This window comes from Microtus ochrogaster, linkage group LG4 (assembly GCF_000317375.1).
Source record: "Microtus ochrogaster isolate Prairie Vole_2 linkage group LG4, MicOch1.0, whole genome shotgun sequence".
Lineage (NCBI taxonomy): Eukaryota > Metazoa > Chordata > Mammalia > Rodentia > Cricetidae > Microtus > Microtus ochrogaster.
In genome coordinates, this window is record NC_022030.1 from 4,338,413 (window position 1) to 4,352,170 (window position 13,758).

A 13,758-nucleotide genomic window follows, 5' to 3' on the forward strand; every position below is an offset into this window, starting at 1 on the left:
TCGTAATGAATTTCTTAAAACACCATCATGCCTATGTGAGTTCTGTCCTCTGGACTGACATATCCACAAGAGGCTGTTCTGATGGAAACATGGATGCTTACATCTTTACTTGCTTTACTATGTCAGTACAATTTGACCTCCGCAGATTCAGGCAAGAAAATGTTGGCCGAATTTCCACTCCTGTATTAAAATGTGTTTAGCTTTGGTTCTTTTACTTATTACAGTCACACCTACAGAAATGCCTTGCCATACCTTTACAGCATGACAATTAGTTAGTGGATCCTTATATCCTATCAACATGATAATTTTAGCAACTGTTATATTTTTATCTTCTAGAAAATATATGATGGACTGCATTCAAGTGTGTCTTTTATCTCATTTTTTATTTATATGTGTGTATTTGTATGTTCATGTGTACATGCATTCATGTGACCATGAAAGCCAGAAGAAGGTGTCAGACTCTGAAGCTAGAATTAGAGGAGTAATATCAGTGTTGGGAACTGAACCCAGGTCCTCTGAAAGAGCAGGAAGTGCCCTTAACCACTGAGCCGTCTTTCTAGTATCAAGTGTATCTTTGTATATTTTAACTTGGGTAATCTATATTGTCCTTTGTTTTTCTTTTCTTAGTAGATACAAAAGGTAGTTATTTTTTTTTAACAACTATTTACCAGAAAATATCTTAGTCCCTTTTTATCACTATAATCATTTGGCATAGTTGTCTTCAACTATACTTTCAGGGATTATTTCCATAATACATAAAAGAGTTGGCTCCAAAGCAGGATATGTACATAGATATGTCTGCTGGGATAAGGAAAGAACATGTGGAATAGTAAAACAAATATGCACACACATTTGCCTCTCATATTTATTGACTTTTATTTCCTTTTTCACGCTCCTCGATATGTTTTATAAGTATATGGGTGAGCTCAGGTTGCTGTAACACAGCACCTCAGACTGGCTGATTTTAATTTCTTTCTCCAAGTTCAATAGAGTTTTTCTCAAAGTTCAGAGTATAAGGTTTAATTCTGGTCAGGGTGACCTTCTTGCTGTCCCAAACTTTGGGGAACACAGAGGAAGACAACAAGTCTTTGTTGGAGTGTGCCATTCTTGTAACCAAATTTTTTTCTTTCATGCTCCCATATTGGAGGTTAGGAATTCAACATATAAATTTTTTTAAGGTTTATTTATTTATTTATACAGTATCCTGCCTGTAGGCCAGAAGAGGGCACCAGATCTCGTTATAGGTGGTTTTGAGCCACCATGTGGTTGCTGGGAATTGAACTCAGGACCTCTGGAAGAGCAGTCAGTGCTCTTAACCACTGAGCCATCTCTCCAGCCCTCAACATATAAATTTTAAGGGGGCACAAACATTCAGTTCATAACATATCTAGATGAGATTGTAATTAAAACATGATCACAATTTATAACTAAATTATTGTGATAAATCTGGAATGCAAAATCAAAATTCTGTGACTAGTGGGCTATGAAATCTATTGTTTGTCGTTTCTCCCACCAAATGAGATGCCTGAATAAAGTGATCATAGCCTCATGAGTCCTGCCCCTACCCAGCGAGTTCTTAGGGCCATGGATCCTTGTCCACCTTTTATTTGCACTTCTATTTTCTGTCATTAGTTGAAACCACATAGCACCTCACTGGAACGTATTAATGCTAACACCATCACCAGGCCTTGGACATCCAGACTCCCACAACCTTCAGCTAAAATCTGCTTTTCTTTCTCAGTTACCCCATCTCAGATACTCTGCTACAGCAACAGAAACACCAACCAATGTTGTTATGATGTGGCTCACGCCAGTGATCCCCATGAGCTCACGTCCTGAATTCTTGTTCCCCCAGACACTAGCTCCATTCTGAGAGGTTATAGAACCTTTAGGCAGAAGGGCATAACAAGCAGAACTTTGTCAATAGGAGAATACCTTTGGAGCTCATACCAAGCCTCTTGGGTGTCTCCTATCCTCAGTGATAAGAACTGTCCCATCAAAATACAGTGCCACTACTCTCTTGTCCAGTGCATGAGGTCAAGTGATTATGGACTGAAACTTTTGAAACCATGAGCCAAACAAACACCTCTCCTCCTTCAAACAAAAATGCCATAGAACAGCAGGGAAGTTCAACTGACTTTCCTCAGTTGACTCACAAATTGACTGACTCCAAGAGCAACACTGAATCCAAGATCTCAGGGCATTTTCCACAGGGGTCCATCACTGACAAATCTCTCAAGAGGCACTGGCAAGTTTCTAATGCCCAACTTGATGTAATTGATGATTTTCCAGGTTTGAAGTGGAGTTTATTCTTTTTGCATATGGTACATCTATCCCTCAGAGTGTCATTATACAAAATACATAATAGGGCTACTCCAGCTGGAGGGAAGTGGTGAGGGATGAGAGATTTCTCATGATCCCCACAAAGCAAGGGCCCTCTTCTGGTACTCTTGGTCACCCAAGATGAGCTTACAGAGGGTGAGACTTGCTCTGAATACATCTTTCAATGAGTCATCAGTTGAGCTAGACCACATGCCCTGGACCTGGATAAGCATGACAAATCGTTTAACCTCCAAGGCAACTTCTTTATCAGAAGGTGATTATAGTGGCATGGTGGTATGCACTGGTAATCTTAATACCCAAAAGACTGAGGTAGGAAGAGTGTAACTTCGAGGCCAGCCTGGACTATACAGTAGGTTCCTCAAGGCCAGTCTGGACTTAGTGGGTCCCAGGCCAGCCTGAGATACATAGCAAGATCCTGTCTCAAAATAAATAAGTGGTTTTGAACTTAAAACTTAAAAAGAACTTAAGGTGATTGTCTTCCTCACTGGAGTTATTAGATGGTTTAAATGAGGTCATGTAAATATATCAATGGCACTTAGCTATGAACAGAAGACTCTATTTATCAAGTCAAATACATTTAAGTAGCAAAGCACACTCTTTCCCCCAAATGATAAGTAACTGGAAACGGATGCTTTCAGAGTTGCAGAGGGTCAAGATTTGCTCTCATGATGCTTAGGGCATCACGGTGCTGCATGGCATAAAATACATTGAACCTGAAGTAGTAAACATGTGTACCTGAACTGTGCCTAAACCAAACCCTGGCATTATCATACCTATCAACCTGCCTGCCTCTATCTTTCTCCCAGACCCGGAACTTTTAGCAGGTGTTGTCTTTGACCTCTGACACTGTGTTTCCATTCCATAAGTACATTCTCTTCCGTGCATTGCCCACTTAGCTCTCACCTCTGTTCTGCACATTTGATGCTGTACAACATATTTTACAGGTGGCAAAACTAGCCAGAAGTTGTCTTTCTGACCTGGTCTTAAGTCTCTATCCTCCTTCAGTTTGGTGCTGTCGCACAGTACCTTAGCAAATAAAATTCAAGTCTCCCATGTTCTAGGAATGCCATTATCTCATAAGTGCTCTCATGGAACTAATTTTATTTATTCTCTTAGGAACACTTGTAGAAAATTCTGTATCCACTTGCAAATAATACAAAATTTTCAGAGTTCTTCCTCACATGTTGTCACTTTTTGACTCTGCTCAACTGTCAACACTCCTTCTTCCCGAGCAGAACTATTTCTGGATCTTTCTGAGAGTGGCAAGTGAAGGCTCTGCTGCCGGAAGGCTGGTGATGGGTTCTGTGGCCGAGCACCATTTGGCACACACAGTTTCATCACTGCAAAAATCTAAAATAGAAGTTCACGGACTTGACAGGATGGCACCCAGGCATCATCCACCACCTGGGAGTTATGGAGACTGTTCTGACGCTCTGAGCTATTGGATGTATTATTTTACCTAAATAACAATAACTCCCTAGTAGGTGAGGGAATAAATATTAATAATTTTGCTACAGGGATTCAATTTATGTTAGAGCATTATTGACTTTTGTGTTTGGAAGCCATGGCTATCCAAAGCCATTATGCAGTAAAAAGGCCAGTGAAATAAATAGCCCAAGCCAGAGGGGGAAAATCAAGGAAAGGTGGATATTACATTAAGATGTATGATCATAATTCAAGCTCCCAAGGAGGCTTGCCTTTATGAAGCAATGTCTGTGGAAGAGCAGAGCACATCAAATTAAACCATCCAATTGCGCTTGGATTTAATAATCTACGTACTCACATAGAACCAAGACTTTGAAAGAAGCACTGGCTGATTTTTTATATGAAGAAAGTAGACTTGCATGATTTAATAGGAAGTAACAGGCATTGCTAAACAATTAGAATTGTGCATCTGAAGTAACAATCAGGACACTTAACATGATGCCATTACCTCCTTTCTGGACATAAGAGTTAAAGTTTGGCTTTGGGGAGGAATATAGACCTGAGTTCAAATTTTATTTCTGCTTCTCAAGATCATGTGACCTTGGGAAGTTTGTTTTGTATGTGGTTCAAAGGTAATTTAAAATTTGGGCAAATGAATGCTTTCCAGGAAACATTTGTATCTGTTAACTTCACCCTTCAGTATGAGACACTCAATTGAGTGACAAGAACTCAGCATTATTTATAGCCAGGATGACTAGAGTCAGGTTTTGAAACACATTAAGTAAATGAAAATAGAACTAAATTTCCAAGTGTCAAAAAATAGACAATATGGGTCACGTGTAGTAGTGTATACTTTATTCCAAGTACTCATAAGGATTCCTATGAGTTCAAGGCCAAATAAAATGGGTAGTACATTTTATGGTTGCTCATAGAATGTTCATGTATCCATGTGTGTGGTAAAACACAAATAGAATGCACACACATGGAGTGAAGTTGAATCCAGGTCAGTGACATGTGTCAATGTCTGTGATGGGATATTGGGAGGCAATGTACCTACCACCTCCTTTTCAAAGTGTTGTGTCTGACACTTTTTTAAATTTTCATATGTGTATACAGTAGTTACATGGTTTTCCTTCCACTCACCACCTCCTGTGATCCACATTCCCTCTCAAATTCATGATTTCTTTTTTAATTACTATTGCAACATTTATATATATGTGTGTGTGTGTGTGCATATATGTGTGTATAAATTTATAAGCACAATCAGCTGAGTCTGTTTGGTCTTACTTGTATGTATATGTACTTGGAACTGACCACTTGGTACTGATCACTTAGGGCCCCATTCCTGGAGAAGAATAATTCCCCTTCTATTAGGAGTCATTAATTTCCTGTACTCCTTCAAAAAGAGGTGGGGGGCCCTGTGAGCTTTCCCCTAACCACAATCATAAATCAACTGATGCTTTTATTATTCAGGTTTTTTTTAGACAACTGTATAGCTGAAATTGCATGAGTTTAGCTTCCCAGTCGTATACAGACGACAAATGTCACAGTAGACATTCTGGTCCTCTGACTCTTACAACGGTTCTCTCCCCCATCTTCTGTGATGTTCCCTGGGCCTCTGATGCAGGAGTTGTGTTTTGGATGTATCAATTACAGCTAAACACCCTTACAGTCTTTACGTTTGACTAGTTAGGGCTTTCTATAATGGTCTGATACAAAAGGAAGCTTCTTTGATGAGGGTTGTGTACTAGTAGGTACTCCTCTAAGATCTATGACCTTAGCCAGGTGCTGGTGGCACAGACCTTTAATCTCAGCACTCAGGAAGCAGAGGCAGGTGAATGAATTTCTGTGAGTTCAAGGACAACTTTTTCTACAGAGTGAGTTCCAGAACGGGCTCCAAAGCTATACAGAAAAACGCTATCTCAACCCCCCAACACACACCAAAAAATAAAAGCTCTATGACTTTACTATCTTCTGGAAGTTGGCTAGGATATCAGGACTAGGCATGATTTCTGTCCTGTTGCACGGCCTTGGTTACAGCCAAGACTTAAATGCCTCTATTGTATCTTCAGCAAAATCTTGCTATCATTATTACCTTGTAGTTCATAGGCATCACAGCTGGGTAGGATTACCAATGACTTTCCTCCTTTGGTGCTTGCATGGTTACCTCCAGTAATATGAAGATTAGTCCTCACTGTGGAGACTTTTAGGTTTGACTCAGCTCCATTCCTCAGAGTCCCATGTTTGATGTATGTGGTGCCATCTGTAATCAGACTTTCCTTCAACCTTTGGAGACAATTAAGGGCAATAGCAATACTCTGTATTGTCTTACGAGCCTTTGAACTCTGTTGACCAACAACTTAAAAGGAGGCTTCTCATGCCTAGTATCAGGATTTTTATTAGGCAGTCTTTGACTCTTGGAGAAAACACTATCACCTCAAATGATACAACTTAATTTAAACTAAACTTTTATGCATATCCTATACATTATATGTAATTTTAGTTAAATATAATATGGTTCCCTATAGCTTTTCCAGACATTCTTAGTGTGATTTATCTCTCCTTCCTTCCTCCCTTTCCTTCTATATTGATGTCCCTGCCTTCTCCCAAATTAAAGCACATACACCCTTTTCCCCATTTCAGAGTCTCTCCTGGAACCTGGAGCTCATTGATTCAACTACTGAGCTCCAGGAATCTTTTGGTTTTACCTCCCTAGCAATGAAGTTATAACTGCAAGCCCAGATTTTCCTGTGGATGCTGGGGATCTGAACTCAGGTCCTCATGCTTCCATAGAAATCACTTTATCAACTGAGTCATCTTTCCCTCCTTTTATTTTGTTGATTTTGTTTTACTTCTCCCTTGTCAGAATTTGAGCAAGTAGTAGGCACTCAAAGCCATATGACAATGTGATCAATCTGAACATATGATCAATAAGGGAATGTTGCTAAAGACATGCTCTAATATTTCTAATGTTCCTAAAGACCATCTTCTTTTTCTTTTTCTTCTTCTTCTTCTTCTTCTTCTTCTTCTTCTTCTTCTTCTTCCTCTTCCTCTTCCTCTTCCTCTTCCTCTTCCTCTTCTTCCTTCCTCCTTCCTCCTCCTCCTCCTCCTCTTTCTCTTCCTTTCCTCTTCCTTCTCTTTCCTTTTTGGCAATACTGAAAATTGAACCAAAGACTTCATAGATACTAGGCAAGTGCTCGAGCAGACCCACAGACCCAGGCTTTCCTTTAGGAACTCTGAAGTTTACTACCTACTTCTCAGACAAATAAGTCAAATACAGAGTTTTCTCTCTGGTTCATGACTGGATTTTATTTCCTATCTTATGTCTAATTACAAGAACCGTTGCATCTAGGGATCCCAGAAACAAGTCCTACCTTGACTCATGGAGCTAGCTTATCTTCCTTTTCATTGTCCTCAGGTATCTTCTGTCCCTTGTGTAAAATTCTACAAATGTGCTTTAGGTCCCAAAGGAATAACTGGTCTAAGATCCCAGGATCTTAAAAGAAAAATAGTCCTCCATTTCTTTAAAAATACATAATTGCTGCCTCTCCTGAGATATTTTTACAGTGTTTCCCTAGAGGAGGAATTGCAGCTGATGGCCCAATGCAGGGCAGACACCCACAGACAGACAGTCTGGCTCCAATTTATGTTCTGTGCTAACATAGCTAATAGGCATTAGTATTTTGATTTAGAGAAGTGCTCTACTTGATCCTAACTTGGGTATATACACTAGCAACATCTGGCTTAGAGGCGCACATTTCAAGGCGAAGTACTATTTATTTTCATCTTCTTTTCCTTCCTCTCTCTCTCTCTCTCTCTCTCTCTCTCTCTCTCTCTCTCTCTCTCTCTCTCTCTCTCTCTCTCTCTCTCTCTCTCCTTCCCTTTTACTCTTTCCAACTAAGTGTCTTGGGAATCATTTCAATGTTTTGATAGAGCAGTATATGGGATAAATTGGCAGAAGTTCCATTTGCCCCGTGTTGAACTCTGTTGGAGACAGACGCTTAATCTTTCAGAACTCTTTTATATGTGTAATATGTATCAGAACAATCGTACAACCCCAACTGTGCCTTTATTTTCCCACCTTTTCACTCTGTCCAAGTTTTTGCTATCACTTCATTTTCAATTCTGAATTCAACACTCACCACAGCTACATGGAAAAAATGCAGCAAACCCAGATTCATCTGTAAACATCTATGAAAAGGAGTAGGCATTTTAGTATAAATCATGGTTTCTCTCCAGAAGCATGTCTCACTCTCAAATGCTTGACAAAGTGGTGGAACTGCAGCCCTTGGTGTCTTCTTCCCAGCCACGGGTGCCCACGATGACCAAACTCTGGGAAGGTTTTACCCACCAGACACACTTTTCTAATCTGAGATCTGTAAATCCTTCAACTGGAAGAATGTGACGCTCTAATCTGCTTCCTTAAAATTAGCTGTTTCCGGGACTTTACTTACCTGGAAGAGGTGGATAAAATTCTATATTTGCATGGAAGCTTTCCCCCAACAGCCTCTGGGCAGCAAGATCTCCACCTTTTAACTTCGTTTTCCTTGTCTTGTGGCATAGATGACCAAACACCTCTCTTTCAATGGGCTTGCTCTCTGGAAACCTTAGTCAAATTTAACCAGCTCGCACTCTGACCAAAGCCAAATCTAAACTTTTCAAGTTAAGAAATGAAATTTTTGCCAGAATGCTTATTGCATGCTGGCTGTAGTAGTGTATGTGATGTACAGACACCACAGCTTGCAAAACAAGTGCTTAGCCCTCGGAGTGTCATGGGGTTGACTCCAGTGGTGTGCTCACAGACAGTGTTCATCACCACACGCTGAGCCTCATTACCAGAAAAGCCATTTATTTTAAAAATGTATTTTCATGTATGCTTATCGGACACACAGAGAATGCACTCTTTGTGGATTTTTCTATCCCTGTTGGATAGCACAGAGTAGGATGCAGTTTGGAAGCATGTTATCAATCAAAGTAACAATCACGGGGCCACTAGGTTTTCTCCCTTCTTCCCTTCAATCAGATTTGTAAATGCAAAGAATGTAAGGAATGAACATGAGATAGCCAATAATTTTATTGAAAACTTAAAAAGGGAAACAGATACCAGTTGGGATAAAAGTTTCACTAAGCTAGCCTCCGACAGAAAAGCTTTAAGAAGCAAGATGTTTTTTGTACCCCCATCTGAAATGGATATCTTTAGGGCAGAAATCATCAGAGCTCCGTGAGGCTCCCTTCTACTGTCTTGCATCATGGACATTCCTCAAAAGCAGGGAGCGTCACTAATGGAATTATATGTTTTCATGCTGTAATTACATTTGATTTTCCTGATATTTCTGTAGACTTTTTGTTCACGGGTCCATGACTTAGCAGAATATTTAGACGTCTTCTATAACCTTGTGCTAATTAAGACCCACTCCGTTCCTTCCAAAAGAGAGGATTAGAGGGAGCAATTTTTAACAGAAAAAGACAAAGTGTGTAGTTAAAAAATTATTCAAGCTTCAGAGAGTTCTTTCAATAGCAATAAAGGATATGAACAACAACAAAAGAGAGTCATATAATGGAGGGAAACACAGTCAGTCAGGGGTTCTTCTGAGTTCTGAAATAGCCTGAGCTAAAAATAAAATAAAATTTAAAAGTTTTGCATACACAACATATATTTTCTTTACATTTGAATGAGTATTTGTTAGACAAAACAATTTGATCTTTGATTTGTGTTGAGTTCTGTTATAGATAGGTCGATCCTTCCAGAACTCATATGTATATTCTGTATCAGTGTACTCATACAACACTGCCATGCAATCATCATTCCACATTTTTGATTTGGGTGTATTTGTGTATATTAATCCAGGTAAGGTGTCACTGACAGCAGATCAATGTGGGAGTAGAACCCAAGTCTAAGTCACCAAAGGACATGCTCCAGGATATGAGCAATTTACATAGGCTTTTGTCAATAATCTTTAAGAGATCCATAAAATTGTCCGCTGAGAAAATGAAAGTAATAACATATGGTTACACGTTATTCCTGCCTTAACCTCATCTTCTTCTACATCAAGCCTTAAGTTTGTTCTTTATGCTTCCACATTCCATTAGCATTCAATTCCTAGTTATTAAACTGACCCTCCCATTCTCCACATGTTTCCAAGGCAACAGAATATGGGTGAGATATTTGAAATATGTTTATACTCTATTGTTTCCTTCACAAAACACTATGAACATAGATATAGGGAAAAAGCTGATTGGTGCTGTGGAGGGGTATCTACTGGCAAATGTTGTAGACGAGAGGTGTAATTGAATGTCACTGGGCCTGAAGAGGATGAAGTGTTCTTATCTGCAATTGAAGTAAAGCTAGCTACACATGTCTCCACGTTTAATACAGTTCTTAAAATACCACTCATTAAAATGTTAAAATCCCAATTTCAGTTCTCTGTTCTCAAATTCCTGCAGTCTGCTTCATGGCCCAGCCACACAAGCCAAATAATACTCTGAGGACTTCCCAAATAACTTCTCAGCCAAAACCAATAGTGTTCTTCTAGACTTCTCAGCTCTATGCAAAACCATTGTCTTCCCTCTGAAATATCCAGCTAGCCTTCCACTCAAAGGAATCGTCCCTTCCAACGTTTTTACTTTCTGCATCTCTGTAGTCACACCTGTAGTAATTCTTTAGCTTTTCTTCCACCTGCAATCATTTCAACACACCTGTCCCTAAGCTCCCTTTCTGCCTTCCTCTCCTCTTTATAATCCTCCCTGTACCTCTCCCCACTCTTCAATTCAGTTCCTCTTTTTTCACTGGTTGTTATTGCATGCATATGCGTATATATTCTAAATATAACCTATTTCATCTGTATAGTATTGAGTATCCTTTCAAATGTTTATTATGTTTTCTCTGCTCTTCAGCACTCATCCAAATACATTTTCTGAAAGATATACATAGCATGTATGCAAAAATGTCATCTAAAGTAGCTGCTTTCATGTTTCAAATATGAATATACTGATTTGGTAGATAAATTTCTATTGTAATATGTTCTTAGTCTATTTGCTCATATAAATTTATGTGAATTACCAGATATATCTTTTGAGATTTATGTTTGTGGGTAATTCATAAGTCATTTTATACACTCATACCTAATTATTTAAATATTACAAATAGCATAATTGTATTTGGGTGTATATCATAAATTTCAATACATGTATGTGCTCTGTAATGATGAAGTTGATGATTGGTATTTCCATTTCAAACATTTGTCATTCTTACGGGTAAAAACATTTGAAACCCTTTATTCTGACCACGTGGAAGACTGCAATAAATATTGTAAACTACAGTCGCCCTACTCTACATTATCAATCACTAGGACATTGTCATATTGTTGTATATTTCCCAGTTTCTTAACTCCTCCTTCACCTCTGGACAATGTCTCAATCCTCACTAAAAAGTCATCTAATATTTTGCCCTCTCAATGATATATACCTAAGGTGTTTTATTAGTCATCATGATTGTTGAAATTTTACCTCATTATGTATGAATTTTTCAGGATCCCCCAATGGCTGTGACCCTCGGGCTCCGAATGGAGGAAATGATCTTTAATCTTGCTGATACGCATTTGTTTTTTAATGACTTAGAGGTAAGAATTTTAAAAGCTAAAAATAATTATTGCCAACACAAAAACTCTCAAATGTTGTCATTTATGTCCAAAACCATAAGAAATTACAAACATGATACTCATCTGATGATAACTGTGAAGTTCACACACACACACACACACTGTCATTTATGTCCAAAACCATAAGAAATTACAAACATGATACTCATCTGATGATAACTGTGAAGTTTTTTATCAAGTGGAAAAATTTCATAGAGTATTATAAACAGAATGAAAATTTGTGCTCTTGAATTATACATATTTAGAGACAAACACTGAGAATAAAATGTCTTAGAAGAGTAGATGGTCCCCTTCGTGGCTTCAGTCAGGCAATTTCTCATTCTGTCCTTGGTTCTTGGTATTTCATCTTTGCATTAGCATCAACCTATCGAGGTTACTACTCAGAATACAATTTATGTTATTCACTGAGCAATATTCACCAATCCTCCTTCCCAGCATGAAACATTGACTATTGCAGCATCATTAGACAAACTCTCATTCTCATTAACGTCCTTTCTAGATTAAAGAATGCTGGAGCTATTTACATAGCATAGCTGATGGGTTTTGATGCATTGAGTACTTTCTTCTATGGGTACTTTGATGCATTGAGTACTTTCTTCTATTCCAATCCTAATGTCAATGCCAACATAGTTGTCTGTGAGACTGCTCGTGCATTTCCCGGCTGCCCAAAATAATCATTCAGAAACTATATTAATTACAACACTGCTTGGCCTTTTAGCTTATGCCTATTTCTAGCTCACTTTTATATCTTAAATTACCCCATTTCTATTATTTTATATTTTATCACGAGGCTCGTGGCCTACCTACAAGGTTCTGGCTGGTGGCCTGAATCTTTCTCCTCTGGTTCCATGGCTTCTCACTGTTTCCACCTTCTTTCTCCCAGCATTCAGTTTAGTCTCATCCCCACCAGCCCCACTCCATCTTGCTCTATTCTGCCTTGTGGACCCCAAAGCAGCTTCTTTATTCATTAATAAAAGCAACATATATACAGAAGGACTTCCCACACCAGTTGTCTGACCAACAAGAGACAAAAATGTAAAAATCAACAAAATAAAACAGCACAAGAAAATCTAGCCTCATAGTAGCTACATATATGCCATGATAAAGATGATAATCTCTGTGTTAGCAATTTGGTATACCAGACATGCAGAAAATAGAATCTGAAATAATGAAGTAATTTGGACAAACGTTCCTTATGGATGAATACAATTGGACTAAAATAAAGATTTCTCTTTTTTTAATAACATGTCTAATTTTTTTAATTTTGTGATTTCACGATGAGGTAAAAGTATTTATCTATAGCCAAATTATGAACAGAGATGATGATGACTATTATGACATCTCATCTGGTTTCTAGACATTTTATGTTGAACTTACCATTAACTGTCAATGTTTTTATATAAATAAGACTATCACTTTACTTTTCAGAGGGAAAACTATAGGTTCAATTGTGCAATGTATACTATATCTCATATATATGTCATATGTGTGTCATATATGTCTTTTATATATAAAATACATGTCATATGCTCCTGTGTGTCCAAGGTTACCAGTTAGCTCAATAATGGGCCTCTGATTATAAATCAGGTTTGAGTAAAGAGCACAGACTTCTGCCCCCAAGCGTTGATGAAACTGGGATAAAAGAAAGAAAACCATATTTTAGTGAGTGACTTAGATAAGATTTTAGGTAAAGACTTAGCTGTATCAGAGACAGGAGATGAAAAATTATTCCATGTGAGCCATAAAATCATGTGCTGAAAGCTACAAGGTCAGAAGTGCTCAGTTGTTCTCTCAACTCTGTCCTTGTTTGCATTGATAACACCTGTTCCAAGAAGTGTTCTTTGTTAATAAACAATATGAAAGTTCAGTATCCTTCTTCTAGTTTTCAGTTTTTGTATACTAAGAACTACTAACGACCCCTGTAAAACCCGACTTCAGCCAATTCCACTCACTGCTTGTTTTTCCCTGGGATACAGGATGCTTTTGTGATGATGCCTGTTAATAGGAAACAATCAAACTTATGTGGAACTTGACATTTTAAATACAGTAATAACTACTTGTTACTTTTCTTGTTCTTAATATGGATGATCTTAGCTTAAAATGTAAGATGATTAATATTTTCAAAGTTTCTAAGAGAAATGAGGAATTGTATATCTTTTTGTCCCAGTTTTATAACATTTATCTCATTTGACTTCCGTTCACTAGAAACACGTGAAGTAAATGAACTTTAAGCTTTTTCATGTTGTATTAGAAAAAAGATGACATAGGGAAAAGTAGGACCATCATGCCTATCAGATCTCACTGTGATAGAACAGAATGAACTCCACAAAGT

General features: G+C 38.2%; 1 protein-coding gene across 1 annotated transcript in view; it reads left to right on the forward strand.

Moving 5' to 3' along the window:
- Positions 1–13,758, forward strand: part of Eya4 (EYA transcriptional coactivator and phosphatase 4) — a 253,733-nt gene that overhangs the window by 222,416 nt on the left and 17,559 nt on the right. Inside the window, exon 13 of the mRNA XM_005360934.2 lies at positions 11,298–11,387. Coding sequence (XP_005360991.1) covers positions 11,298–11,387 — 90 coding nt within the window. The remainder of the gene's footprint in view (positions 1–11,297; positions 11,388–13,758) is intronic.